Here is a 27,855-nt window from a genome sequence, read left to right on the forward strand (position 1 = left end):
TGGTGCCTTCAGGAGCCGCTGCGCTGAGCACAGGACCAGCGTGCCACCCAGCAGTGCAGTCCTGCCCCAGGCCCTCGAGGCAGCTAGCCCAGACACTGCCTGCCCCCAAAGCCAGAGCAAACCGGAGCTGGATTCAGTGCCCTGCCCACCGATGCAAGCTGGACGCAGGCCACTGGAGGTCACTCTTGTGCCATATACAGAGCTGCAGCCTCCCCTGGGCCCAGCGGATCAGGGAGCTCAGGACAGGCTGGGGTGTGGAGCATCTCTCCTGGCAGCACTCACCTGGGGCCCACCCCAGAGGAGGGGAGAGCCAGATAAGGAGGCAACTGCAGGGAGTTAGAGTCTCTGCAAAGCAGGGAAGGGATCCCTGTCACTGCTCTGCACTGACCACCGCAGGGTGCGTGTGTGTGTGTGTGTGTGTGTGTTACACACACAGCCTTGGCCCCGGTTTGCTGAGGGATTTCTCAACTCCCCGATGGCGCCCTGCAGCCTGACCCTGAGTATGTCTGGCAGCAAGAAAGTGAGCCATAAATGCAACCCCCCGCCTCGGTCCGGCCAAGCCACCCTGCTGACCTTTGCCCAAACGTCCCCTGGAGGCCGCTTGCTGGGGCAGGTATAAAAGCACGAAGCCGGGGCTCTAGCTGGTTAGCAAAGCCCAGGAAGCAACACAGCCCGGTAAGCCTGGCGTTTGACACGTTAGCTCCTGGGGCTGGGGGGGCATGGCTGGGGCTCGCGCCCACCTGGACGTGAGGCAGCTGCATTTCAAGCCGCAGAGCATCACTGCAAAGGAAAAGCAGTGCCCCCGGTGAACCAGCCTCCCGAGTCCCCGTAGGACGCCCTGGGAATGCTGCTCTGTGCACACCATGCGCAGCGGGCGCAGGCGGCTGCCTGGTCTGCCCTGGGCAGGGGCACTCTCCACCCCCGGGGGGGGGGTGCAGCTTAATGGCACGACCCCCCCCCCATCAAACCTTCCTGCATGTGTTCTGAGCCAGCCGCAAGGCGCTGCTCCGGGGCCTGCGCTCGTGGGCCAGGCTGAGGCTGGCAGCAGGGCAGGGGCGGTGAGAACAGCCCACATCACTGGCTCCGAGGCTGGGGAGAGCAGGACAGGACCCAATCTGCCTGAAGGGACTCTGTGTTCTGCCTGCTGTGGCTGGAGAGGACCTGGCCTGGCTGGGGCCGTCAGCCCTCTCTGCCTCTGCTGGGGAAGCTGCCAGACACGCACACGCTGCAGCCTGTGGAGCCAGAGAGCAGGGAGCTGCTGCAGGCGGAGACCCCAGGCCGCGTGCTAGCCCCAGCCCGGCTTAGCAGAGCCAGGGTGCATGTGGGGAGGCAGTGACCTTCCCCCAGCTTGGGGCTGGGGCACAAGTTGGGGGGACAGACGGGGATGCCTGTTTATTCTGAGCCCCCTTGTTTCCAAGCCGTGGAGCTGAACCCTGCCGCCCGCTCTGCCCCCATAGCTCACCTCGCGGGGGCCGCTCGCGTCCTGGCTCCCCACATGCCAGGCTGGAGCGGGGCTGGGGCGTGAGCGCTGGCCCTGACACCGTACAGCCCGCTGGGTTTGCAGCCGCTGGCTCCGGGAGCAGGCTGTGCCTACGTGTCCAGAGGGGCACAGCGAGAGGCCGGGGGGGCTCGGTGCACCACACCCAGCAGGGAGTTGGCTGGCTTTGGATCCAGAGGGCGGCTGGGGTGGGGGGCATGGGAGGGGGGTGCCATTACGCCGGGTGAGGGTGCTGTCACTGGGACGGCCCCTGCAGCCCTTCACCGCTCTGCTGCTCTCTCCTCAGCCCGCACCATGAAGGCCCTGCTCCTCCTCACGCTCCTCGGCCTGGCACTGCTCGCTGCCGTGGCACGTAAGAGCCGCCACCCCTCTGGGGGCGAGGGAAAGGGGGGCAGACTTGGGGGGGGGGAATGGGAGAGGAAGGAATCGGGTATAAGCAAGAGATGGGAAGGGTGGGGGGGGAGCAGGTTGGGGGGTGAGGTGGGGAGGAGGGAAGGGGAATCACGCAGCCATGAAAGTGCTGTTAGTTACGATGCAGCAGGAGGCAGAGAGGGATTCACAGAAATGTGGGGCGGGAAGGGACCTCGAGAGGCCACCTAGCCCATGTCCCTGCGCTGAGGCAGGACCAGAGAACCTGGACCATCCCTGACAGGTGTTTCTCCAACGTGTTCTTAAAAACCTCCAGTGCCGGAGACTCCACAGCCTCCCTTGGGAGCCTGGTCCAGACCTTAACTAGCCTTAGAGTTAGACATTTTTACCTATTCTCTACCCTAAATCTCTCCTGGCTGCAGATTAATCCCATTATTTCTTGTCCTGTCTTCAGTGAACATGGAGAACAACTGATCCCCGCCCTCTTTATAACAGCCCTTAACATATTTGAGGACTGGTGTCAGGTCCCCCGCCCCCCCCATCTTCTTTTCTCAAGACTAAACATTCTGGTTGCTAACCTTGCCTCGTAGATCAGGTTTTCTAAACCTTTGATCGTTTTTGTTGCTCTTCTCTGCACTCTCTCCAGTTTGTCCACATCTCTCCTGAAATGGGGCAGCCAGAACTGGACACAGGACTCTAGCTGAGCTCTCCCCAGTGCCGAGTAGAGCAGGACAGTTATCGCCCAGGGCTTACATACCACAGTCCTGTTAATACCCCCCAGAACCTCCCACCCCCCTTCCCCACACAGCTTGGTTTGTGCTTGCAGAGGCGGAGGCCCCCGGGGAGGAGGAAACCATTGTGAAGAAGGTGCAAGATTATGTCCAGCACGTGGCTCAGACGGCCAAGGACGCCTTAACTAAGGTCCAGGAATCCGAGGTGGCTCAGCAGGCCAGGTGCGCCCCCCCCCATCCCTTCTGGCCCAGGAGTCTCCCCCACCTCTCACCACAAGCCCTTCCCCTTCCCACGCCTGCCCAGGCACAGCCAGCATCCGGAGAACCCTGGCGACCAGGCTAGGGGCCGATACAGGGCTGGAGCTGCAGAGATCTGCCCCAGGGAGCAGCGAGCAGGAACCCTCAGCCCCCTGCTCACCAGTGTGGAACAAGCTGGGGTACAACCCTGGGCCCAGGAAGCCGGTGACAAAGCTCCTGTGACCTTGAGTGTCCCACAGCTGCAGGTGAGGGCCATGGGCGCTGCAGGGTCAGCACCCGAGTTGCACCCGTCCTGGCTGAGGCCCCCGAGCAGCTGGTCTGCTCCCAGTGCCTCTCCCGAGAGGCAAACACCTGGCTGGCTCGTACCCGGCTGCCTTTGCCAGGAGCTGGGGGTGCTCTGCTGGGAGAGGGAGAGGGAGCCGTCACACCTAGGCAATGGGGTGCAGCAAACCCCGAGCACTCTGACTGCCCCAGAATGCAAACTGGTTCATTCAGGGGCTTAGGCATGAGACAGAGCAGGGGGCTCAGTCCAGTCCCTCTGAGGACACAAAATACCCCATGAATCGGTCTTCTAATTGGCAGCTCAGTGCAAGGGCAGGGACTGAATGGGCCATGGACAGATGGTCCCTCTGTGACCCCAGGACAGGATGGGGGAAGCTGGCATTGCTACTACCCCTGCTGCACTTGTTCTGTGGCGAAGTGCACCAGTCCCATTAGTCCAGCACAATCCCCAGCCCACAGGGGGATGCCCTGTGGCCCAGGGGTTTCAAAGAGTTCCAGGCTAGGCAGCGTGATTATAAAAGCCATGCCCCACCCTGCAGCGACCCTGCACTGCTTATTAAAGCAGCATTTTATAGCACAGGGACAGCCCCAGACCCACAACACCCTGTATACGGTCCTTCCCTCTCTGCCCCCGCATGGGTGTAACTCACAGCTTGATTGCACTGAGTCATATTATTAAAGTGGCTCTCTTAGACCTTTGCAGATAGGGCCCCCCTTTTAATATAACCTCCTCCTCTGCTCCCCCTCCCCCTGATGTGTGTTTAATCCTTCAGGGACTGGGTCAATATGCGTGCTGAGGACGTACACCAGTTTTGGGATGTGCTAAAGGACAAGTTCTCTGCGCTCTGGGAGTATCAGCCGCCTGGGCAGTGAGCCCCACATCAGCAGCTCTGGTCGGGTTCTCAGCTGAGTGAGTGCAGGTGCAGGATGTGCAATGCAAATTGTAACCAAATTGACTCCCTGCTCTGGGCAGAGAGCCCAGCATCCTTCCAGCTAAGCGCTGTCCCACCTGCCTGCCTGTCTGTCCAGTAACTCAATCTCCACTCAGCGTGGCGTGTTCATACGCTACTTCCACTGGGGCCCAGGAGTTTTGGTACCAGCTGGTGTGTTGGTTTGGAGGGGCTGGGTTTTTTTTCCTTATAAAACATCATAACTCAAAGTTTGTCATGTATCTTGCAATAAAATTAAGTAAACTTGAGATGCATTTGGTGGCCTTTAATGAAGTGTTGCAGTGAGAGAGTGTACACAGCGCCCAGGAGCAAGCAGGACAGTGTTTGAGAAGCTGTTTGCATTCTCTGTGCAATACCCATCATTAGGTAAAGGCAGTGCTGGATTTTGGCAGTTCGTAGCCCAGGCACCTCTGGGCTTGCTGCATCAGTTATGAATGTAAACAAAATTGCTTGAGCCCCGGCACCTCTTTCATTACCACTTAAACTCTGGGTAAGGGAGAAAGACTCATCGGAACCAACTAGGATTCGGGAACAATTGCCCAGAATGGGATTTACTGGCCAATGAATCACCATCCCCCAGGCTAGGACTCACGTGCGTGCCCTGGCTCCCAGTCCAGCCCCAATCCTCCAGCTATGCAGGCGGACGCCCATGCTTGGCACATCCCAGCTCGCTGCATGGCAATGAATGAAGTCAGCATTAGGCCTTCCGTGCATCCCCCCCCACCACCCCTTGTGCCACCTGCTTCTCGGGTACCTAGGAACCGCAGCTGCGTTTCTAGTGGAAGGAGGACAGGGGAATGGGGTGCTGGTTACCTAGAGGAAGATGCTGCTTTAACAATGGCAGCCTAGAATATGCTTTGAAGTAGAGAACAAGGCCACTGCTGTGGTTGGGGGCTCCCCGCCCGAGACACCAGAAAGGGGGCTGGATTTTCAGAAATTGCTCAGGATCAGGCCCCTTCAGGGTGTCTGAAAATCTTGGGCCAGACCGCAGGGTGGCTGTTCTCCCGGCTAGCGTCAAGATGTGGATTTGGCAAAACCTACAGCCAGCATAGCCGGGTGGGTGGTTATTGTACGCAAACCCCAGAGCTGTGCAACACAGCTGCCCCCCCCACACACACACACCTTGTAGACACACACCTGCTGTGCGGCAGACCCCCACAGTGGGCTCATGGCCTGGCGCTGGCCCCAGCAGGTTGAAAGCAAACGGAAACAAGGCCTACAAGGCCTGTAGCTCAGGCTACAGCCAGCACTGCCGGGCTGCCAGATGCTGTCTCAACAGCAGTGACCAGAGAGCAGTGCACCGAGCCCTTCCGCTTTGCTATAGAGGGGGCAGCTGGCACCAGGGCCCGGCCGGACGCCCCATCTTGGTGTGATGCTGGGATGTGGGCTGGGTGTCACACACACACTAACCACCAAGATGGCTGCAGGAGCATGAGCAGCTGAGTTTGCAGGACCCAGCTCACGCCAAGCTAACCGTCCCACCCTGCTCGGCTCTGGTGAGGCCTCAGCTGGCAAATCAACCCTTTGTGCCTCACCCACTCTGGTCTTAGCCAGCTCCGCTAACGGCCCTCAGCTCTGACCGCTCTGCACCACCCCTGCGACCAGCCAGGACCACATCCTGCCCCCGAGCTGCCAGCCCCGGCCGGCTGCTGCTCCCCTCAGAAGCAGGTTTATAACAGCTCAGCTGAGCCACTCCATGCACAAGGGACACGGCTGAGTCTGAGGGGCTCATTCCCCTGGGGAGCTACAGTGGCCTCACCCCATGTCTGCTGCCCAGCGCCCCCCAGCCCCACATCCGCGTCTCCCTCGGGGCTCCCAGAGCTCTCAGATTGGGCTGGGCGTTGTGCACGGCCCTCTCAGCGGCTGAGTCCTGCAGGAAGGGGATTCCGATCAATGCCCCTTGGAAAGAGCCACCCTGGGGCAACCTCCCGCTCAGCTCAGGGTGCTCTGCAGGCCTGCACTGGGATTGCTAGAGCGTGGGAAAGGGGAGACCTGGGAGGGCTCCCCACAGGATCCCCTCGCCCCGTCGCCTGCAGACCATTCCTCTTCCTGCCCCCCAACCTCCCTCCTGCTGCACAGACACTCCCTTCCCTTCAGTAACCTGCAGCCCATGGACCCCCATGAGCCCCCACGGAGCTATGTCTTCCCTGCCCCACAGTGCCCTCAGCCTCCCATTTGGTGCTCCCTGCCCCGCACAGTGCGTTCCCGGCCCCCCGGGAAATCCCCTGCAAACACAAGCTCCCAGTAACTTAAATCACTTTTATTTGACAAAACAAAGAAACAAGAATGAAGAGTTCTGTGGGGGTGTGGGGAGGGTAGGTGGGGGCAGGTGGGAGCCCCGAGCCGGGGAGGGGGAGCTGGGAGCCCCGAGCCTGGAGCAGGCAGGAGAGCTCTGGGCAGGATGTTCCCAGCAGACTGGCCTTCGCCGTGTGCTGGTTTCCACCCCAGCCCCCGCCCCCCAGCAGAGGGACCCTCGTTCTACAGCGATCGATCAGTAAGTGACAGCCACAAAGGGCCGAGACACTTGGCCCAGCGCTGAGGGCGCCGGGAGGAGGAGGGAGGTGAGCACACCTGGTGCCTTCACCCAGACGCGCATTAGCAGCAGTGGAACGCAAGGCAGTGGCTGATCAATTGGGGGCTCATTGTGGCTAGGGGAGGGGGTGTCAGTCCCTGGCCCAGTGCCACTAGTTGGCCTGGGCCATGTTCTTTCGGAGGTTGTCCAGCAGGGTCAGGAAGCGGGTCTTGAGGCCCTCAGCATAGGGGGTCAGGCGCTCCTTGAAATCCTGCACGAGGGGCGTGACCTTCTCTCGGAAGGCGGTGAGGTGCTGGATCACCTTGGCCTGGTACTCGGCAGCCTGGGGGATGCCCTTCTCCCGAATCTCCTGCAGCTTCTGGGTCAGCTTCTGGCGCAGCTCGTCGCTGTAGGGGGTCAGGTTCTTGCGCAGCTCATCCACGTGCCCGCGCAGCCGGTCCCGGGCCTCCTCAGCCACGGGGGTCAGCTTCTGCTGCAGGACCTCCACCTTCTGCTTGGTCATCTCCTTCAGCTCCTCGCCGATGGGGGCCAGCTTCTGGCGATAGAGCTCCAGCTCCTCTGTCCACTTCTTGTAGAACTGCTCCAGGAAGGGCTGGATCTTCTGTTTCACCTCCTCCATTTCCTTGGTCAGCTCCTTCTTCAGGGCCTCGGTGTCCTTCACCCACAGCTCCCAGGTCTCCTTGTAGTCCTCCTGCAGTTTCTGCGCCGCCACCGTCAGGGAGTCCAGGTTGTCAGACAGCTTCAGGCTGCAGGAGAAGACAACGGGGCCAGGGTTACACACTGCTGCATGGCCTCTCTCCTGGCAAAGCCCAGGGAGGCCCTGGAGATGCAGCCTTGTTCCCAGAAGGGATGGGACGGTACAGCCGGGGCAGATGGGGACTAACTCCCGCGCTCTAATCCCAGCTCTAACACCGCCTCCCTCTGGCCAATCACCCCACCCCGCAGTTTCAGAAGGGTTCACACATTTTGGGTGCCCAGCTTGAGACGCCCGGGGCCTCAGAGTGGCTGACACCCCAGCTCTGGGTCAAGTCAATGGTAGATTTAACCTCTTCCATGCCTCAGTTTCCCCAGACAAAACTGGGGACGACAAGGCTCACTCAGTTTTCTGGTGGTGGAAGGAGGGAGAGTGCTAGATCCACCGCAAAGGTGAGGGGTGTCACAGCTGTCAGCTGCTGTGCAGTGTGGGCCACTGGGCACCCCACCGTGACAGCAGGGACAAAGCCCTCCTTAGCTCCAGGGGAAGGGCTTTGTGGTCACCTTTAGCTGCTGGGTCCTAGGGCCTGACACACAGTTGAGCAGTTCCCATTCCAACCAGCAGAGGGCAGTGGCGCCATGTGGGGGGTGGCTTCAGAACCGGGGGCATCACAGACTGCACGTGTAGGGCCCAAAGCTATAGGGCCTGGTGCTTGACCTCCTAACAGCCCGCTCCTCCCCAGAGTCAGCTACTTACTCAAGCTGTTTGCCAACTGCCGAGGTCTCAAACTGGGTAATGGCTTCCTTGCCACTGGCCTTGACAGTCTCCAGGTAGACCTGGACCATGTCCTTGAGGCGATCCAAGGGTGTCTGCGGGTCGTCATGCTGCCAGAAGTAGCGGGCCTGAGTCCCTGCAAGGAAAGCACAAGAGGGCTCAGGACCAGCTCCCCAGACCCCACTCCGGAGACACTCACCACCTCCTGCCCAGATCCGCCCCAGGGCTGGAGCTGGCAGCTGCTTGTGTTACCAGCCGCAGGCTTGGTGGACGGTGCCCGGCTGTCCCAGCCCCCTAGGCAGGAAGGGTTTCCTGGGGGAGCCTGGCTGATTTTACACATCTCTGGTTTGGAGAGGTTACAGGCTGGGTCCTGCAACTGCAGGCAGTGGGCTTACCTGGCCCAGCCAAGATTATAGCTCCGGAGCTCCTGGCTCCCAAGCCTCTGCCCGCTGGCCCACCCTGCCCCTCTCTCCAACCCGAGCGTGCCCCACGCTCTCCCGGCTGCACATAGCTCGTCTCTGCTCCCTGGCCCAGACAGGTGCTGGTTTACAGCAGGGTAGTCTCCAAACCGCTTTTAGAGTCACTCTAGGCTGGATGCCTTCTGCAGAGGCTGCCTGGGCCTGGCCCCTTGCACAGCAAGGCACACGGGCCTGCCCAGGGCTCTGACTTCTGGGGCATCACATGCTCTGGGCTGAACACAGCTCCTCCGCCCTCCCTGCTCAGGGGTGTCTGGTTCGAGACTCGTGCTGGTTTTTGGCCCTACCTGTGAGGAACAACAGGGCGAGGATCACAGCGGATCTCATCTTCGGCTGCGTCTCTCAACCTGGAGAAGGCAAAAGAGTTTGGGGCTCAAGTGAACAAATAGAAACTGCTTAACAGAGCGAGGAGATGCCAGTCGATGATGAATCACTGGAGGACGGTGACAATCTGGGACAAGCCTGGCTCCTTCTGCCATTATCCCCCCCCCCCCCCCCACTGTCCCCCAGGGGAGAGCCACTTACCCACCTGGCATTGCCCCATTCTGACCCTGCCCATTTAAAGCGTCTCAGGGCTCTGCACCAGCCTGACTGGCGAGACCATGTAACACAGGCCATTGGGTGCCTTTACACTGGGGCGAGCAAGCGCCCAGAGGGAGGCAATGGGCAGAGTAATGGGTCTAGGGCTCATGATCTTTCTGCTTCCCAGCCATGCTGCTGCGGATTTAGTTCTCCCAGGGTGGGGTGAGGATATCGCCTCCCCTCCATCACCTCTCACAGCAGTTACACTCGAGGGCAGGTTTAACCTCCCAGGACAGAGGGAGGCTCCCAGCGCGGCAGGGCCGCACAGAGCAGCACCAATGCCCCAAGACAGGGCAGGACTCCCCAGCTCTCCCCAGGAACGGTTCCCAGCAAATCACACTCCTAGAAGGATTGAGGCGCTTACCAGTTTCACTGCTTCCTGCTGCTGCTGCTGCTCCTCGAGTGTGGCTTGTGCGTCCCCAAGGCTGCTATTTATACCGGAGAGGGGATTTATCACGGAGATAAGCTCGGGAAAGCACTCCCAAGTTCTGATTATGTGGCGCGTAGAGTTCAAGGATCGAACACATCCCCGCTGTGGACGGGCGCGATCAAGGAGCAACTGCCTGGGAGGAGAGGCCAGAACAAACAGGCTCCTGCAGCGGGAGCCTCCAGGCCAGCTAGGCTGTTTACACTTTGGCTGACCCAGATTTTCCACCAGCCACATTGGGACCCCTCCCTACCCCCAGTCCTTCAGAAGCCCCTGAGATTCGATGGGAGCCAGTGGGCAAGATTTGCATCCTCAGGACACCTCAGGCCCCCGTCTGTTTCTTTTGAAACAATGAAACGTGCACTAGCCACCACGTAGTCCCCCCACACCCCAGCTCTAAAATAACCACTCGCAGGTCGCCTCGTGTGCCCAGCGCAGGCCAGGCCAGTGCTCAGGCAAATGGGAACCTGCCAGGCAGATAGCGCTGAGTCCTGTGTGCAATGGGTGGCGTAGGACCACTGGAATGGAGGTGGGGCTCAAAGTCTGCAATACCAAATGCTCTGGCCTCCCAGTACCCTGCCACGGCCTCTGACAAACTCCCTCAATTCCCAGGCTCAGCCCTGAGGACGACCTCCAGAGCCGAGACTATCCTAAACCAAGCCATCTACCTAAGCAATGTCCTGAGGAACAGGGGGCTCGCCCCATAGCACTTCCCCTTTGGCCTGTATGGGGCCAGGGGAAGAGGGCTCAGGCCAGGGAATCAACTCCTTTTTCTGGCCATTTAAATGGACAGGATTCTTCACAGCCATAGCAGGAGGCAGCCCTTCGCCGCCACCCAACCTGTGGAGTGCCCCATGGGCGGCACAACCCAGCGTTCAACTGGCTGCAGGCTGTGTGGTGTGAAGGGGGGATTAGATCGGCCCTGGGCAGCGACCTGGCAATTGGTGCAATCTGGTCCATTGCAAGGGAAACAATTTGCTCTTTGCAGACATGGGCATGAGCTGCTGGGATAATTCAGCAGCAGAGACAAGAGGGCAGAGAATTCACCCCAACTGCACCAAGGGGATCCGATCATGGGGCCAGCAAGGGCTCCTGCTGAAAGACGCCAGCATGCTCTGGATTTACTGCACCAGTTGCTTCATTATCACACGTGGCTGGTCCAGCTGGCTCCCGCCTTTCTGGCCTGGCTCAAAGAGAGAAACGGCACAGGGGTGGGGCGGATCTGGGGCACTCAGGGCAGGAGCTGCCCCAGACAGAGAATGAACAGGCACTACCAGAAGCCAGGGAGCTTCTTAAGTGAGGTCTGTGCTACCTTTAAAAACAATTGGCTGCATGTGGATCACAGTGAAGTCGATCCATTGACAGTCAGTGTATTAACGGTCATCTAGCCTAGGGAAGTGCTTGTCCATTTGGAAAGAACGGGCAAAGACCTCAAAGACCTTCCCACCCCCTGACACGTCCCTACGCCCAGCCCCTGACCACGCACCTTCCAGCAATGTGTTAGTACAGTGGTTTCCAACCTTTTTTCATGTGCAGACCCCTAACAAATGTTGAATGGAGGTGCGGAGCCCTTTGGAAATCTCAGGCATAGTCTGTGGACCAAAGGCTGAAAACCGCTGTGTTAGTAAGTTTCATCCTGAGGCGTTCAGCTCGGGTGGCGCTCAGCAGGTCGAGGGAGTCTGTTTCCACATGTTATGCAGGAGCCCCCATTCTGTCTAGTTCAGCTTTGGAAAGTCAGGAGATCACCACAAGGGAGATTTCATATGGCAGGTTGGATAACAGACTGAAACATGCAGCAACTGGAGAGCAGCCAACCCTGGCACACTGCAGGGACGCTATTCAGAGAATCCAAGTTGGGCTGGCTTCTCCTTTGCATCAGATATTGAGCAACACCACAAACAAGAGATCACAAGATCATAATCATGATTTTATTTGTCATGATCCCACTGTCCAACTAAGTTACTAGTTGCAAGTGACCCACAAAAAATGGACTAAAGATTTACTGAAAGTTGTTTGTTTTTAGTCCAGCATAAACGAGGAAGAAAAAATACTTCGGACATTTCCAAAAAACAGAAATAATAGCAAAGTATATTAATATACATTCAACATATACTGCGCGTATTGATTACTACAATACAAAGCAATGATAAAAAAGTGTGATACTGCGAAATGGCACGGTTAAGCAAGTCCCTGCTTTTCTTTTGGATGGCTACTGTAGGGCGGCTGTCAACTCTCCCAGAAATACAATGTCATGTAAACAAAAGGAAAACAAATCAAAGATACAGAGCAATGTCAAAAAGCCTTTCAGTGTTTCTTGGTACCTTCTCACTGAAGTCCGGCAAGCCCTGTCTGGGTCCCCCACCCCCACCCCAACACACACCGTCTATTTTACATGTTAAAGAAAATGTAACTTGACAACTACACACCAATAAAACCAGAGTGACATTAGGCTTTCTAGAAACATTGAGCTGGGAGGTATGTTTGTCAGTTGCAGATTTCTTCTCTCCCCTCCCCTCTCCTTTTCTTCTCATTGCAGGTCCATTGATGACAATTGCCAGGGGGGGCTTTGGGGAAGAGATGGTGATAGCAAATTAACCTTTGCCATGCTGGTCTCACACTTCCTTCTGTGCAAATTCAGAGGGTTGGATTGATTTTTCCTTTATTTAAAAAAAAAAATTCCAAAAAAGTGTCAATAATAGGAATTTTCAGTTGTAGCTTTTAAAGTTCCAAAGGCAATGATGACACAAAATACTCCCTTAGCCCCAACCACTGGAGGGGGCATTGGTTTCTATCAGTCAAGGAAAGAAATTAAAACGAATGAGAAAGAAGAGATCTATGCACATCTGAATTTGTATAAAGGAGAACACCACTTCTGCCACTGGCACAAGAGAAAAAACCAGTCACAATTACAATGTCATTAAAAAGAAATAAAATACTTTGAACAAAAGGTGCAAGTCACAATTCAAATAGAACAGAATCTAGTTAAAAATTTCTCTCAAACAGAAATTCCTTTTGTCTTTTATTAATAATAATTATAATAATAATAAAAACAACAACAACATTTACCATAAAACAATTCCTACATGATCAGGAGGAAAAGCTAGAAAAACAAAGAGAAACAACCTGTCTTTTTTACTTTAAACTGAGAGGTGGGGAACAAAACAAAACAAAAAATCGGTCGTACATGGGTTTGAAAGGAAAAGGTATTAAAAAAGGGGGGGGGGGGGAAAATGATCCTTTTAGCACAATGACCAAAAAAAAAAAAAAAAGGGAAAGAAAAGCAGACAAAGATGAGAGAGAGAAAGCGTATTGCACCACTGCCGGGTGTTGGAAGAACTAGTGGGGTGGGGGACGTAATCGGATGGGGGTGGGTTGGACAGGCTAGCATTGTGGTAAGGGAGACTGAGTTGCTCTTGCCCCAGAGTAGCTCTGGGCCCTACTATCAGTTCAGATGCAAAGGATATGGAAATAAAACTACAGCGTGGCCTTCTTCTGCCCTTGGAGCTGGGCTTGTGGGGCGTGGTGTGCGCTGGAACCCTGGAAAAACGACTCTGGTTTTGGACTTGGTTTAGAGGAGCTCTGCTTATTGCTTGCCAAAGGACAGAGCTTCAAATTCCCTCCCTACCCCTTGCTTCCCCTATTCAGGCAGGCTCCAGGAAGGCATTTGTCCCATGCTCTCCTCCTTGTCCCCAGAAAAAGAGGATGTTGGACAGGCCTTAAGAGCGGGGTTGGATGAAGGGGAGAACGCCTGAGTCTGCACCATCTGTGATTGCCTGGCCCTTCGCATTTAAAACCCCCTCCAAACCAAATGCAAAACTCAAGTTCCATCAATCCTTTCACACAGGGTGTAGGACTCAGGTTCTCTGGTTAGCTCTATGATAGCTGAAGTTACAGGCAAATATGGCAGAAACGAAAGAAACCAAAGGAACGACACACTGAGGAACTGATTATGGGGAAAGGAGCCATGATATTTCAGTGAGAAATACTATGGCGATTTGGTGCAATGCTGCTAGATACTGTTGGTTTAAAATGGACCTTTTCATTTCAAAGCTGTACACAAAACCTGGAAGAGAGAGAGGAGATGGAGGGGTGTTAAAGGCCAGGACAAGAGACAGACATTTCTCCTTGAACATCCCTCTGCCCGCCCCTTGCTCCAGCCTGACACGGCCAGCTACATGCCTCGAGCGCTCATGCTGCCAATGCCACAAGGGGCTTGAAAGAAAAGGGAAACGTGCACAAGGAGGGGCTGCGCGCCCCATGGAGGTGTGCCCACTGCTCCATGCAGCTAACAGGATCATGGCAGATCGACACACTACCATCTAGAGGTGCCGTGTCCTTCCACCAACAGCAGCAGCGGCTCCTGAAAGCTGCCCCTCCACAGAAAGGGGACGAGCTGAACAGACAGGCCTGAGTCACTGTCCAGCTGTTCAAAGCTGCCTCCTGGCAACCCCAGTGCGGAGCCCACTCTCCCCACACGTCCCAGGACAGACGGGAGATATTGCTGCATGTGCTTGTTCTTGCACAAATGACCGAGGCCTTCCCTCACCAATCCCAGCGCTCCCACCCAGAGACTACACAAAGCAGAAGTGCCGAGTGGCCACTGAAGGTCACCAACAGCAAGTCTATGAGGGCAGCACTGTCAGCAGTGCAAACGACTGAGCTCTGGAAGCTCGGCAATGACATCCTCTATCTTAAACTTCATTCTCAGACCCACAGCTAGGGAGGGGGGGGGGGGGGGAGGAGTTGTCTAGGGATATCTAGCCCCTGGGCTGCTGGTACTGGAGATCTACCCTAGAGGCAGAAAAGGGAAGATCTGAACTTACAGAAACAACAGAAAAATACTCACTCCCTCCTCCTGCTACACCCCAGCCTGCTCCATCCCAAAGGGCACCTCCGGGTGCTTGTAGCTCAGGAGGACGTCTGTAATACACGTAGATGGATAACAAGAGGTGTTTAAATGCTGGCTGACATCAGCTAGATTTGGGTGCTCTTGACCTTCCAAACTTTCCCCACAGTCTGCAAGACCAAAGAGTAACATCAGAGTTTGTAGGCGAAAGGGAGAAAACTCTCACTGCTACTTGGGACGGCTACCAAGGGCCAAGGAGAGCAAAGTTGATTGGAGCTTCTGGCAGAGGGCTCAGGCAGAGCCTGAGGTGCTGAGTGTGGGTCAGGGCTGGCATGCAGGGTTGTCCCTCGTTTTAACGGAAAGTCGTTGCAGTGAGCATGACACCAAACCCTTTGCCGATGTCACATCTACCTAAGAAGCACACTGCGCTCTATGTGCTACAGCCCAGCTGTCTCCCTGCTGCTCAGGGCATACGGGAGAGGAGATGATGACAGACCTTGAGAAGCATGTGTGGAAATTTACCTGGAAAGGACTCCAGCCAGTAGTGTGAGCTTCACAGGAATCCAAGACAAATGTCACTATACAGGGAAGCCACTATGTGCTTAAAACTGCAGCACAACCCAGAATGACAAGCGTCTGTAAGGCCTGCACCAGAAATAAGCACCAGCACACGCTCTGTGGGGAGTTTGGTACCAGTGCTTAGAGTCAATCAGTGCAAGCTTTCAACACATAAAAGGCCAATACACCTCAACTCTGACCTGCAACAACTCCTGATCTTTCACCCTCCACAGCTCTGCCAATGCAGATCTATTATTCCAGCTCTTGGCCACGCTTAAACAGGGAATGCCAATTGTACCATACTCTACAGTATTACAACATGCCTAGTACACTGCTGGCTCTATGCACAGGAATACCACCAAGGGAAGGGACTCTGGTGTGGACCCATATCTGATAGACGAGGATGGCACAAATCAGCGTCCCTTCTGACCCAAACCAGATTGCAGCAGAATTCAATCACCTCTGCAAGATGCCTTTTCAGCCCCAGGGAAGTCCTTACCCTCGCTCTCCCTGGCATGTAGCTGCTGGCTGGCCATGAGCGATGACTGGCTGAGTACTGCATCAGACATCCGAGCAGAGCTTAGTGCTTTTCCAGCCATTAAACTCATTCCAGGCAAGTTATCCAACTGGACCTGAGGAGACGGCAGAAGGAGACAGTCACACCCCAGTGCTCCCCCAGGACCGAAGGAGACAGTCACAAGCGCACATTTTCTTCCAGCACACTAGTAAGTTATAAGGAAAGTTACACCAGGCCTGGACTATGACAGAACTGCGTCCTAACCCCAAAGGGCTGATGTACACGGTACTCAGCACAGCTGTCCTTGCTCCTTTCTCTCAGTGGCTGAGACCGCACTGCTAGGTTGTTCTCCAATATTGCCTGGCTGGAAGTTTGGTTCTTTCGCAGATTATGAGACACTCTGGGCTGTATTCATCCCTGCTGCAACTCAAATGTTTTCCGCAGAGGCACCCTGCAGGAAAATCTCATATGGACTTGGGTATATGTGGGTAAACTAGGCAATACTTGGTTAGCCACAGGTGGGAGATTTCACTTTTGGGTTGGTCTTTGCTAAAAGCCCTTTAAATCCTGCCTGGTACACAACGGACATGCCGTTGAGATGTTCCAAAGGCAGAGGGGGAAGCATGTTATCGCATTGCTCTGCACAGCGCTGGATTCCAAGTTAGCCCCACAGGTTTATAAGCTAGTCTGTATTTGGCTAGTGAATGGCCTATTTGCTCAGCCCTAGAATGAACACTTCATAGAAAGTTTTACATGGTCTATAACGCCTGGCAGCCATGAACCTTCTCAAACCTACATAGGCATCATCGCTGTTCTGTATGGTGTGATGTCTCTGCAAAGTCCTGGGTCTGTGGTGTTCAATGGAAGCTGGTCTTGCAGAATAACCCAATCCATTATGATTGGGCATCTCCATAGCTTGTCCTGGAGAACTTCTGTCCATACAGTTCCCTACAATGGATTCTTGGAAGTTAGACAAAAGAGAAAGGGGATTAGTATAAAGAAGCCAGCGGTTTCCTGAGTGGTACATAACATGAAGTAACTGCCTTAATGAAGAACTCTGGTAGGATCCCAGAAGTCAGGGGGGATGAATTAACAATCCATTAGCCTGTGATGACTGTGCAAAAAGGATCAACTGGACATATACTTCTTGTTCCTGACTGAGGAGCCCAGATTTGTTTTTCCTTGACTCCAAAGACCATGGCTGGGCTGCTCTATTGAAGAGGATCTCACGACTGGCTTGACTACTGATCCCAGTCACAGCTAGCAGTCGACCGGAATCACGCCATGAGAACTCAGAGGGAAGAATGCACAACTTCTGTCTCAATCAGATACACAATATTTGAGGAGAAAGAAACGTTATCACAATGCCTGGAGACACCCACACAACCTCGTTCCTGTCCAGTACTAAGACGGCCTTTTGCTCCCACTTGTTTGAAGGGGTCAGACGTGCCGAAAAAGACCACTCCAGAAAGAGATGCTTATGATTTCCGTATAATGAAGGTCCCAGAAGGGCCATTCTGCATAACCTTGGAAAAGGGAGTTACCAAGACACTAAATCTGTATCAAACCACTGCTCCTTGCCCTTTGCAAACATGTTTGTAGGAAACTGAATATCTGTGCAAGTATCCTGCCTGGCAAAGTCCATCCATAACCTGCTGCAGGAGCTGCTGTGTCTGAGGGCAAGGGTTACGTTTCTATCAAGCAAAAACGAATGTTACTAAAGGTCGCATCGGACTCCGAATGAACGAGGAAACCTCTCCTCGCTCACTTCTGTCACACATTGAGCAGACTGTTCCACTAACCAGCCCTCTCTTTTTTTTCCAGGCAGGCAGAACAAGCCAGCTGCTCTTTACACAAGCTTTACAGCTCTAGGGGCCTGATACTTGGTGAAATCATGGGATCAGTGACATTGAAAGGGGAGCATCCACCTGTTAGATCATCAAGAGAATCTGCTGCAAAGGCAGGATACACAATCTCTGCTGGGGGCCTACCAGGCATTCAGCTGAATGCGTATCACAGCACCATGACGAGGCCCTGGTTCGGTTTTCCTGCTCTCCAGGCCACCAGGTGTTGGGAATACTCAGGGACAATGTGACCGCTCACGGGTCAGAGGAAAGGACCAAGCACAACTCTGGAGCTGCACTGAGTAGCTCCTCCATTTCTCCTTGGGCACAAGGACAGCTGCCTCAGGGCTACAGAGGTCCTACCTCCTTGACTGGGAAAAAAGGAGCTGCCTGGTGCAGTGAATGCAGAGGTGCTGCACTGCTTTGGAGAGGCCCTTTCCAAAGTCAATATTGGACATTCGGGGACAAATCGAACCTGGGTGTAACTCTATTGGTGCCTATGGAGTTATACCAGGGATAGCTGTGGTCTCTTTGCTTTGGCAAGATTTCATGCCTGGCATTTATCGTAAATGATCTATTCACTGTTTCAAGAATGACCCTGTTCCCAATGAAACTTTTAGCAGAACATCCATTCGTTTCAGTGCCATCTGGACTGGGCCCCAAACTGTGCTGCCCCAGGAAACTAACACAATTCAGGCATGCGGGGGGGGACCTGCACCTGTCCAAAGGAAGATACCACATTTTAGCAAAAGCAACAACATGGCCGCCCCATTCCCAGTAGAGAACATCCGTCTCTCACTCTGCAGCCAAACAGCACTTCAGAGTCTGGGATTCCTGCTCAGCGAATGGGTCTAGACTCCAGGTCGCTCTGCATTAACATGTCCTGGCTCGCACGGATGAGGTGTAGGTACAGAATCTGGGTTCAAATCTCCCTCCGCATGAAGAATGGGGTTTGGCAGCCTCTTGCGCCAGCGCTCCCTTTGCCCACAGTCCAATCCCATCTAAGTGGCGTTATCTGTGATCAAACCAGCTTGTGACTCAGCTGCCAGAGACAAGTGTTACATGTGGATCAACTTGACCGTCTCTCCGTACTATTCCTCAGCCGTGCCGGTGTCCCTAGCCCCTCCAGCGGATGGCCTCCCAGCCCACTTGCCAGCCCCAGTATTTTGGGGGGAAAGGAGGGAGTTGAAATGCACTGATCATGCTGCTTTAGATCACAATTACATGGTACTTCACCATGCTGTGGTGTTATGGGAGCAGATTTTGCAATAATACAAGACTGGGTCTTGGCTTTGCCTCCCTCTGCACGGCCACAAGGTTAAGTTCAGTTAAAAGTCTCACTTTCCTGGAAAAACAAAAGAAAACTTGAGTTACCCTGGAAAACAAACTGCTGGAAAGAGGCTGTGAGAAAGAACTGCCACCCACCCACGGCTCCGGCTGCTGCTCCAGCCGTGGGAGCGGTTGTCTGAGTGGGCAGCTCACAAGAGCCTGCAGCTATCAGCAACCGGCCGCCAAGTGCTGCACAAAGAACGTCAGTACAAACCTTGAGTGAGAGAGGCGCACAGTTAGCAGCTCCGGAAGCCCAGCAGCCTGCCTCCACTAGGGCAGCCCATACGCCTGAGGCTCCAGGGAAGGGAGGAGTTCCCTCCGGAACCTCTTGCTCTACACAAACAGCGCACGGAGCAAGAAAACCATTTAGCACGTGCAGCTACCACTGCTGTCAGCACTTCTCATGGTCAGGCCCAGGTTACGCAGAAGCTGGAAGGCTCACATTTGTATCCAGGTTTCATTGCAAACCCCAATCTGAATTCTTTCCTTCCCCCACCTGCTGCCTGAGCAGGGTAAAGCTCCACGGCGGGAGTCAGTTATCCACATCTGCGTAAGACAGACAGTTTGGTTCCCACTTCCCTGCATGGCTTCAACACAACAGATGTGAGACAGCAGTGATCTGTTCCTCCCCCACATTAGTGAGTAACCTCCAGGGCTACTAACGGTGTTTGGGGGCTGGAAACCTGGGCTGGGCAGCGTTTTCGAAGCTGTACGGCATCTGGAGCACAACGATGCCCCGTAAGCGAGTCACTGAAATCCAACCACAGCTGGTGGGAGCCTTCATCGGGATTTAGGTGACAGGCAGCAGTAAGTGGTGGCATGCCCCAAAACTCTACCTAACGTCCCAATACACAATCACACTTCTATGGGGCAAGTACGTGGACCAAAGTACTCACCAGGCATGCCAGAGAACTGTAACCAGGACCAGCATACTCCTCAGTGTATATACCGAAGTGCAAGTGACTGGGAAGTGGCTCATAATCTCTCAAGCGTAAATATCTGCTCTATTGTTTCCACAATACATTTTCCTCTTAAGGGAAATTACAATTTAAAAACCATTCAAACAACATTGTGAATGTAACTAGGGGAGCTCAAAGACAAGGCTGACAGTCTAACCTTTGTGGGAGAGGGGGGTGGGAGGGCAGAAAAATCATTCAAGAGAAACCATCACAGAGTTACACTTGTTTGGGTTAAATATCCCCCAGCAGTACTCCCCCAGTCGCTCTTCAGTGCACATGCACAGAGCTGCTGCTAACATTTGGATTGTTTTGTATGCAACAGAGTGGAAGTGAACTCTTTAGTGTTATTTACATGGAGGTTTTATTTCACTTAATTGTACACAAGTGTGCCTGGGTCGCTTAAATGTTAGCCCAATTGGAGCGGGAAGAGTGTAGGCTAGATTCCAACTGGGTTATTAAACACAAGGAGGAAAATAAAGGTCAGGGGAGCGCCACCTTTGAGTACAATCTACTATATTAACACTCCCAACAGCCACATGCGCACTCCCGCCTCTTTCAGAACGGCTTGCACAATTCCTGGTAAATGTTGACTTCTCTTTACTCATTTACAAAGTCTTGCAGTCTAAAGTCCTGCTCTCCTGTGTATCGTGATAGTAGCAGAGCAATTAGTGGGGCACGAGCATGGCTTTTGGCTTGTTTAGTCATTCGCACCATTTTACATGCAGTTTATTTAGCTGTGTCAATAATAAAAATGACCCAGGTCAGTAAAAAACAGGAACTCGGAAAAGAGGAGTTTCCAGAGCCTGCTTGCACTAGGACAGCGCTCTCCTTTCCCAGGGCCAGGCCTGGAAATTGAAGCCCAGCAGAAAAACTGGGGTCTGACAGGGCCAGCGCGCTAGTGATCTAAATCACCCAACGCACAGCGAATGAAGGCCACTCCTCGCCCTAGTCCTCGCTCTGAAGGATCCCATTCGTCTCACATGCACACCTGCTTGAACACACAACCTGACAAAATACCTGTGGTTATTGTCTCAACATTAAGCAGTGCTTCCTGAGTGGGCAAAGCACCAGTACAGCCAGGGGGTCAAGCGAAAGGTGGTGGCTTCAAATAAGATGCATCTCATTCCTACAGCAGATACAGATCTACCCTGCTCAGGCCTGCCAAGTGGTACTGCTCAGTGCCTTCGACCCTCTTGAATGGGTGGGCAGGAGATTAATTCTAAACACACGGGATGCACGGAACTACAATGCAGGGAGAACAGTCATTTAAAGAGACCGCATGTCATGCTGCTCTGTCTCCACAGTCACAGTGGGTGGGGAGACCAGGAAAGGGGAAAGTAGTTTCCACAGGACCAAAAACAGGCCCGAGCCACTCACTAGGAGCAAGTTTAACAACCAGTTTTCCTAAATCAGATCATTCAAGCTCGTTCTGGGGCTCCCAGTCAGTGCTCTCTGGTACGGTAGTGGAGGGCGCTGGCCCAGGAAAGGACACCGTGCACTACAGGGTACATTTCATTGACCCATGTAGCACTGCCTGGACTTGGGGGCTGCTGGTTAGCGAAGGAGGAACCAGTCACACTTTTGGGCTGTCGGGATAATTTAACACACACATACTCCCTTAATTTGGGACACTAGATTTTTTTTTTAATAAAAAAAACAGATAAACCACCCAACACTTTGCAGCTCATCTCTAAAGGCAAAGCAGGAATCCAGGGTCTTTTTTCATTACCTGCAGGTTATAATCATCAAATTCCAAGTCCTAGGAGTCTGGCAGTGTCCCTTTATTATTTAACAATTCTCCTCCTCGTTGTTTGGTACAAAGTCTGTACGAGTTCACAATTTACTTACAGCCTTAATAGCCAAAAGACTCCAGAAAATTCTGCCCTAAGTTGACTGTCACTGAAACTCCTAGTTCTGTCTGATATACACAGTCATCTCTGCTTGCATGTGGTGTGTATCTGACATTGGAAGAGGCTGTTTCATGTACACAAGTAGCACTAAGTCTTACCTCTGCTGGGCACCTTATTCCTACTGAATCCGGTAGCTGGCTGATGTCTGTAATGATGCGTCCCCAATTCCTGCCCCTGATTAACAGTTCCTAGCAGCGATTCTGGGTCCCCATGCCCTCCTGCATTTAAAAGCAGTGGGTTCTCATGGCCACCTTTGGTCAATGTATTTGAACTCTTAGTGTCCGGAAAGCTGTCCCTGGCACCCTCACATGCACAGTCCTCCTCCATGCTCTCCGAATGGATCAGAGCTGGCTGGTGTACATACCCATGTGGTGCCACTGCTGCAGATACCTGCTGGATACATTCTTGTGCCCTGATTTTTAAGAGATGTTGGGGGCTGTTGTGATGGTACGTGTCAGCATTCTGATAAGGCACAGACAACGACTGACGCTCTGAGAGGTTCTGTCCCATGCTGGTGCTCATATTCCCAGCATCTCCTTGGCTCATATGCCTGAACAACTCTTGAAATTCTTGCTGCTGCTGTTGCTGCTGCTGCTGCCGCCGCTTGATGAGCTGTGCAAATTCTGCTGGGGGCAGTCGCATGTCCGTGTGCCCCGTGAGCGAGTGCCGGGGGGAAAGCAGTCCCTGGAGGATATGCGGTACCTGCTGGTGTCGGCTGTAATCTGGCGGAGTTGGGGACAGCAGTGCCTGCTGTAGTGCCGATGCCGTGTAGTGCTGCGGCTGCTGCTGATGTGCGCTTTGAGGGAAGCTAGGGAACTGATCAAGTTGAGGGACCTTCAGGGCTTGCTGCGTTGTGGGGAATCCCACCCCTACTGATGGGCTGTAGTTGCTGGGGGATGCACGGGCCTGATCGGAGAACAGGTGGGGATGTAAGTGCACCTGGTCATAGTTAGCAGGGGGATACCTGTTCATGTTCAAGCTGCAAGGAAGAAACGACAGTCATTGTGTTGCAGCAACCAAGAGTAAACCCATGAATGCAGAGGAGGCCGCCAACACTCAGGCACTCTGCACAACCTCCCAATCAACTCCAACAGGCTGTACATGTTCAGGGTGGTGGCTTGAGCGCCTAGCTGGAGTGGAACAGAGGGGACCCAGGTTTGCCACCCAGCACCTCTTTCTGGGAGAGCTGAAGAGACCACACACTCCACTCAGACCCTGCAGAAGAGCACATGCCCCAGGTCATCGATGACTCCGCAGGGCCAGGTAAGAAGGAATGTTTCAAGTCTCTGGAGATAGCTGGGGGAGCGTAGATGGAGAAAAGGTGCTGTTAGAGGCAGAGCCCGCCTGTCGGAGCTCTTGAAGCTAGTGTAGGCTCCAGCCAGACCAGGCACGAAGGGGAATTAGTAACGGTCTCTGTACTTCTTTATTTCTCCCCTCTTATTAAAGCACAAGCCTCTACTTGAGCAGCGACCTGCATTCCTAGAGAGAAAGCTGGCTTCCTACCCCGCCTGGCTCAGGAGTTGTGCTGACTTCACACAATCCTCACCCCTCGGCTGTCAGACACCCATCCTACTAACAAAGCCCTGAAGTCTAACGCCCTAACGTGACCAGCGCATGGCTGCTGCTGGCAGCGAGTGCTGTGCTCAGGAGTCTGTAGCCAGCCTTGGCACACGGAGCCATGGTGGCGGTACTCTGACCGGCCCTGGTTCTTTTCTCCTCCCTTCCCCCCTCAACGCCTCCCCAGGTTAGCAGAACAGTTAGAGAATGGCCTTACCTGTGCGACTCTGCACTATCAGCACTGAGCTGCTTGGACAGTGGCCTGTGACCGTACGTGAGAGAAGCCATCAGGTTAGCGCGGTGCTGCATTTGGATCTGATTGGCACTCGGGTTGATAGACATGCCTCGTGGGTGAGGGGACATGCCCTGCCCTGCCACAGCTGCCCCTTGCAGAAGGTTGTTGCTGAGCATCTCTCCGGACTCTTGCACTTGGATGGTGACCGGCTGCGGCTGCTGCGCCATGCCCATGCATGTCAGTGCCACGTTCGGGGGAGGGGAACAGTTACCAGACTGCTGGAAGATCGCACTGTGGGAAGGCATCCCTTGGAACTGGGACTGAGAGGCCGCACCTACGAAGAACAATCCCTTTGAGTAACTGCACTGAGCTGCTGCAAGGCTTGAGAGCACGTTCTGTTTAACAGATACAGCGTCTGATGCTATCAGGGCCAAAGGTAAGATTTTCAGAACCAAGCTGCATTTCAGTGGGTGATGAGGCGTGCGCCTTTCCTGACTATTCAAAGCTAAAGTTTCATCGTACTACAGCCACAGCTAGAAATACTTGCAAGGTAAAAGAAACAATACCAGTATAAAGTTATTTGCATAATCAAAGAATAATATCCCTCCTCCCCGCCCCCAAAAATTATAAGCAAGGACTTCATGACACGTAACAACATATTCCAGCTGGCAAGATCCACTGCAAGTACTGCGATAACACCAGCCCCTTGTGCCAGATGGAGACTTGTTTACATCGGCTATCTGCGCCAGGCACTAGAATTTGGAGAAGACATGAACTGTTTTCCCAAGTGCTTTATAAAACCGTAAGGTTCTGACAAGCGGCCTGCACAATAGGAGGACAGATGGCTTGGTCCACTCAGTGCTTACCATGAGTCTGTAGCATGCTGCTATTCACAGGAGGGGGGCTGCTATTTGGCTGCCTGAAGAGATGATTATTAGGGTGGTTTGGGGGTGGACTAGATGGCTGAATCCGTAACCTACACAAGAAAATAAGCATCTTCGTAAATTGCTCTTCCTGATAAAGACGCTTGTTCAAGTTTTAGAACTGAACTCTAAGTGCTTTAAAAAAAAAAAACAAATAATATAAAAAACTCCTTTAGAATCTTAAAGGCTTTGCAACATAATTTCTATTTTATCTTCATTAGCTAGCTGGATAAGGGAGTATGGCCCAGTGGTTAGAGCACAAGTCAGGAATCCTGAGTTCTATTCCTGACTCACCATGACCTAGGGCAAGGCTCTCCCACTCTGCCTCAGTCTTCCTCATCTGTAAAATGGGATGATATTTGCTAGCCAACAGAGGGACTGGGGGGGAGGAGGAAGGGTCTAAAGAGTGTTTGTAAATGGCTTGGCATTCAAGGTGCTAGAGAAAGTGTTCATACTATTATTGAAACTCATTTGTTTTCAAGTTGGCCAACAAGCAGCAGTTCCATGTCAATTTAAAACAACGTTATGCCATCAGGTTACTTTCAAGGTTCTCTTGGACAGAAATGTTAAGAGCCTGATTGCCAGAGACTTGCTCCTACAGCTCCAGCTGCAGCCTGCACGTGCTTCTAGGAATGAGGCCCAGTTCTCTAAGGTTATATGCTCCCAGCTGGCTCTGGGACAGGCCAGAGTGCATCACTGAGTGACAGCTCCCCCCCTCCCCGCCCGCACTTTACCAAAGCAAACCCCTTTCTTTACCTCTGCAGCTGGTGGGTGAGCAAAGCTGGCTGGTTTTCACAAGGAGCTTGCAAGGGTGGAGATGGCTGAGGTGGGCGAATACAATCCTGAGCCAGGCACCAGAAAGAAGGGGAACAAAAAGTATTTGCAATTAGTCAGTTCCATCTCGATAGAGAGAGTTTGGACCAATAAATTAATCAACCTGAGACAGAAGCTGTCGCTATCCTACCAGCTGTGCATGCATTGCTTTTGAAAAGCCTTCCCCCTTGTTCCTCATTACAGCAGGTCGAGCAATCTAACTTGCCACATATACAGAAGTTTTCCTCCCTAGTCCCATGGGGCCATTCAACACCTCTACTGCAGGAAAACCTGGCTAGGATTCAGGGAGCATGGTCCCGGTTCCAGTACCTGAATCTGCTGATGGAGAATTTGATGATGCTGCTCCTGCTGGTACAACATGTGCTGCTGCTGTGTCTTTTCCAGGGTTCTCTCGTCCATATGCCCACCGTACATCTTCTGTAGTTGCTCACACTCCTGTAATGAATTCAATACACCCACAACATGATCTCTTCCTGTACAGCAACCCTGCTGAGCAAAAAAGGCTTTCACTCTGCAGTCTCCTTGGCAGAAAGAGCCAGAGAAAAAGAAGAAACTGCAGGACAGAAATCCTAATCCATGTAGTTAGCCGCATGTGTGCGCATAATACCAGGGTCATCGCAGCTCTCTCATACAGTGGGAAAGAAATAGATGCTCATGGAACTAAACTCATGGGCTATTTAGTCTCCTTACACTGCAATTGCAAGGAGTGCAAGTGAAAAGCATCAGACATGAAAACCCCAAGATTAAATTAGCATCTCGTGCTCCTGCTGTGCTGCACAGGGAAATTCCTCTCTTAGGGCCCAATCCAACTCCAACTGAAATCAACGACAAGACTCCCCCGGAGGTCAAAGAGAGGACTATGCAATTTATGCCACAGCAGAGCAAAATGGCCTTTCAATGACCGCTACGGCATGCGATGGGACTTCACTGCCATTAAACACTGGTGAAAGCACCAGTGGCTTTTAGCAGCCATGGCTAAGAGGATTTTCAAGAGTGTTCTTCAGTCTGGTTACTCTGTGCAACACCACGGATTGTTATTCAAACCAATCAAACAAGCAGGCCAGGCCCAAGAACCAACCATTTCAACTTTGAAATGGGATTCTGGGGACTGGTTTCACTGCGTGCGAGTCTTGGGAAGAAACTCAATGACAGTTTCTAGGGAGCACAGGTATCAGGGCCCACGTTCCTCACTTGAGCCTGACTTCTCGGACCTTACATGTGTTTCTACAGTGATATGTCAAGTCCCCAGAAAAGGGGAAGCCCCCAAGGTCCCCAGGCTGCAGCTGAGATGAAGAGGAGGATGGCAATTCTACAAAGCACACTCAAATACCCAGAAGGAGGGAGAGGCTATGCTCCCCAGCTGCAGCTCTGAAGAATGTTTACATCCAGGAGACAAAGCAGTAGGAAAGGTTTCCTCTACCAGTAAGTCAGTGACCTAAGCTAATTCATTGCATCCCTCTTCCTTCCTTTACCTGCTGAAGCTGTTTGATGCTGCTGTTATTGCCCATTTTCTCCAGGTGGGCTTTGAACGCCTGGATGCTGGCAGCACCGTCAGAAAAGCGGCGAACCGGGGAGAAGCGCTCAGTGGGGAGGTGCAGGGTGTTTGAGTCCTTGTAAACAGAGCTGAACACATGGGGAAGTGGGTTAGTGAGGCCAGCTGAAAAACAAACTCAGCTACAGAGACATTTCATTTACATCAGCTCTGCCAAGTTCTGCCTGCCCAGAAGTTCTGTTTCTGGGTGAGAAGTAAAGTGCCATTAGTTTATTCATCACCCGCATGGTACAGGGTTAGCAAGTCCATTTTGTGCTAGGGTAGGTACATTTTCTCTAAGATTTTGTCAGTCTGATTTATATCCTAACTAGATTATAAAAGGGACACCAGTCTGTAACTGGCCATACGACTTGGCCTGGCACTTGGTTCCACCGACCTGCAGAAACCATTCAACTGCTAAGAACTGAAAGGCGTTTCTCCATTTGAGAGCCTTTTTCATTCACCGTACTTCGGAGTTTACACAGTGACATTTTTGCTAAGCTGGAGCATCCCTATATTCCAGTGGGATGGGAATACTTTGTGCTGTGAAAAATTGTTGCATGTTCATCTATCTGAATTGGGGAAGTAGGAGCCAGTCAGGAGTGCTGCTGCCTTCGACGAGGTGATTCTGCTGCTGAGAACAGTTGTCTCTCTATGGCAAGGCCTGATCGCTAAAAGGAGACCCTAACAAGCACAGCTGGAGCTTGCCTGCTCAGTCTAATTCTAAAATACAGTCGGCCAGCACCTTAGGAATTCTAATTTAAACAAGCCCAGGAGCAGGACAGGACAGGACCAGCATAACAACCTCCCCCCCAGTCCTACCCCAGACGCTTTACTTGCAGGTACACCTAGAGAGAGACGTCACTGAGAGAAGAGCAATCCACGGGATTTCCAGGAAAGGAGGAAAACTGGAAAATACTCATTTGTGCATCAAAAGGGGCACCAGTAACCCTGACATCTGTGGGGAATGGAGGCTTCCCATTCGAATGCCAATAAAGCTTAGACCACCACCTAGCAGTAAGACCTGCCCTCTCTCAGCACACACACAGGCTTCCAGGATCTTCCATTTCCTAGATGACACATGCTGGTGAACCCATCAGACTGGTTTATTCCAAGCACTAACACACATCAGGCCTTGAAGATGAGGGAGTTTTAATCTGAACATGTTCTGCCAAATGTTGCATCTCATGTGACTACAGAGGGATGGACCTGGAGCAGGGGGGGGGGGGTGTCAAACA

The 27,855-nt window shown here is 53.2% G+C and overlaps 3 protein-coding genes across 3 annotated transcripts in view; 1 reads left to right on the forward strand and 2 right to left on the reverse strand.

Annotated features, from left to right (window-relative positions):
• The first annotated feature begins 1,792 nt into the window (after positions 1-1,792).
• Positions 1,793-4,011, forward strand: APOC3 (apolipoprotein C3). The gene is made up of 3 exons (XM_065416900.1): positions 1,793-1,850; positions 2,694-2,820; positions 3,912-4,011. The coding sequence occupies exons 1-3, from the start codon at positions 1,793-1,795 to the stop codon at positions 4,009-4,011; spliced, it is 285 nt and encodes a 94-aa protein (XP_065272972.1).
• Positions 4,012-6,772: 2,761 nt separating this feature from the next.
• On the reverse strand, positions 6,773-8,892 carry APOA1 (apolipoprotein A1). The gene is made up of 3 exons (XM_065417269.1): positions 8,853-8,892; positions 8,072-8,225; positions 6,773-7,367 (listed from the first exon to the last, which is right to left on the reverse strand). The coding sequence occupies exons 1-3, from the start codon at positions 8,890-8,892 to the stop codon at positions 6,773-6,775; spliced, it is 789 nt and encodes a 262-aa protein (XP_065273341.1).
• A 4,307-nt stretch (positions 8,893-13,199) lies between these two features.
• SIK3 (SIK family kinase 3) overlaps positions 13,200-27,855 on the reverse strand; it is a 47,289-nt gene continuing 32,633 nt past the window's right edge. The window contains exons 13-22 of the mRNA XM_065417082.1: positions 26,559-26,709; positions 25,396-25,521; positions 25,009-25,094; positions 24,196-24,305; positions 23,312-23,663; positions 21,636-22,516; positions 16,292-16,455; positions 15,478-15,610; positions 14,421-14,590; positions 13,200-13,637 (exon numbers count right to left, since the gene is read on the reverse strand). Of these exons, the coding sequence (XP_065273154.1) occupies positions 14,433-14,590; positions 15,478-15,610; positions 16,292-16,455; positions 21,636-22,516; positions 23,312-23,663; positions 24,196-24,305; positions 25,009-25,094; positions 25,396-25,521; positions 26,559-26,709 (2,161 nt within the window). The 3' untranslated portion in view covers positions 13,200-13,637; positions 14,421-14,432. The remainder of the gene's footprint in view (positions 13,638-14,420; positions 14,591-15,477; positions 15,611-16,291; positions 16,456-21,635; positions 22,517-23,311; positions 23,664-24,195; positions 24,306-25,008; positions 25,095-25,395; positions 25,522-26,558; positions 26,710-27,855) is intronic.

This window comes from Emys orbicularis, chromosome 15, assembly GCF_028017835.1.
Source record: "Emys orbicularis isolate rEmyOrb1 chromosome 15, rEmyOrb1.hap1, whole genome shotgun sequence".
NCBI classification, from domain to species: domain Eukaryota; kingdom Metazoa; phylum Chordata; order Testudines; family Emydidae; genus Emys; species Emys orbicularis.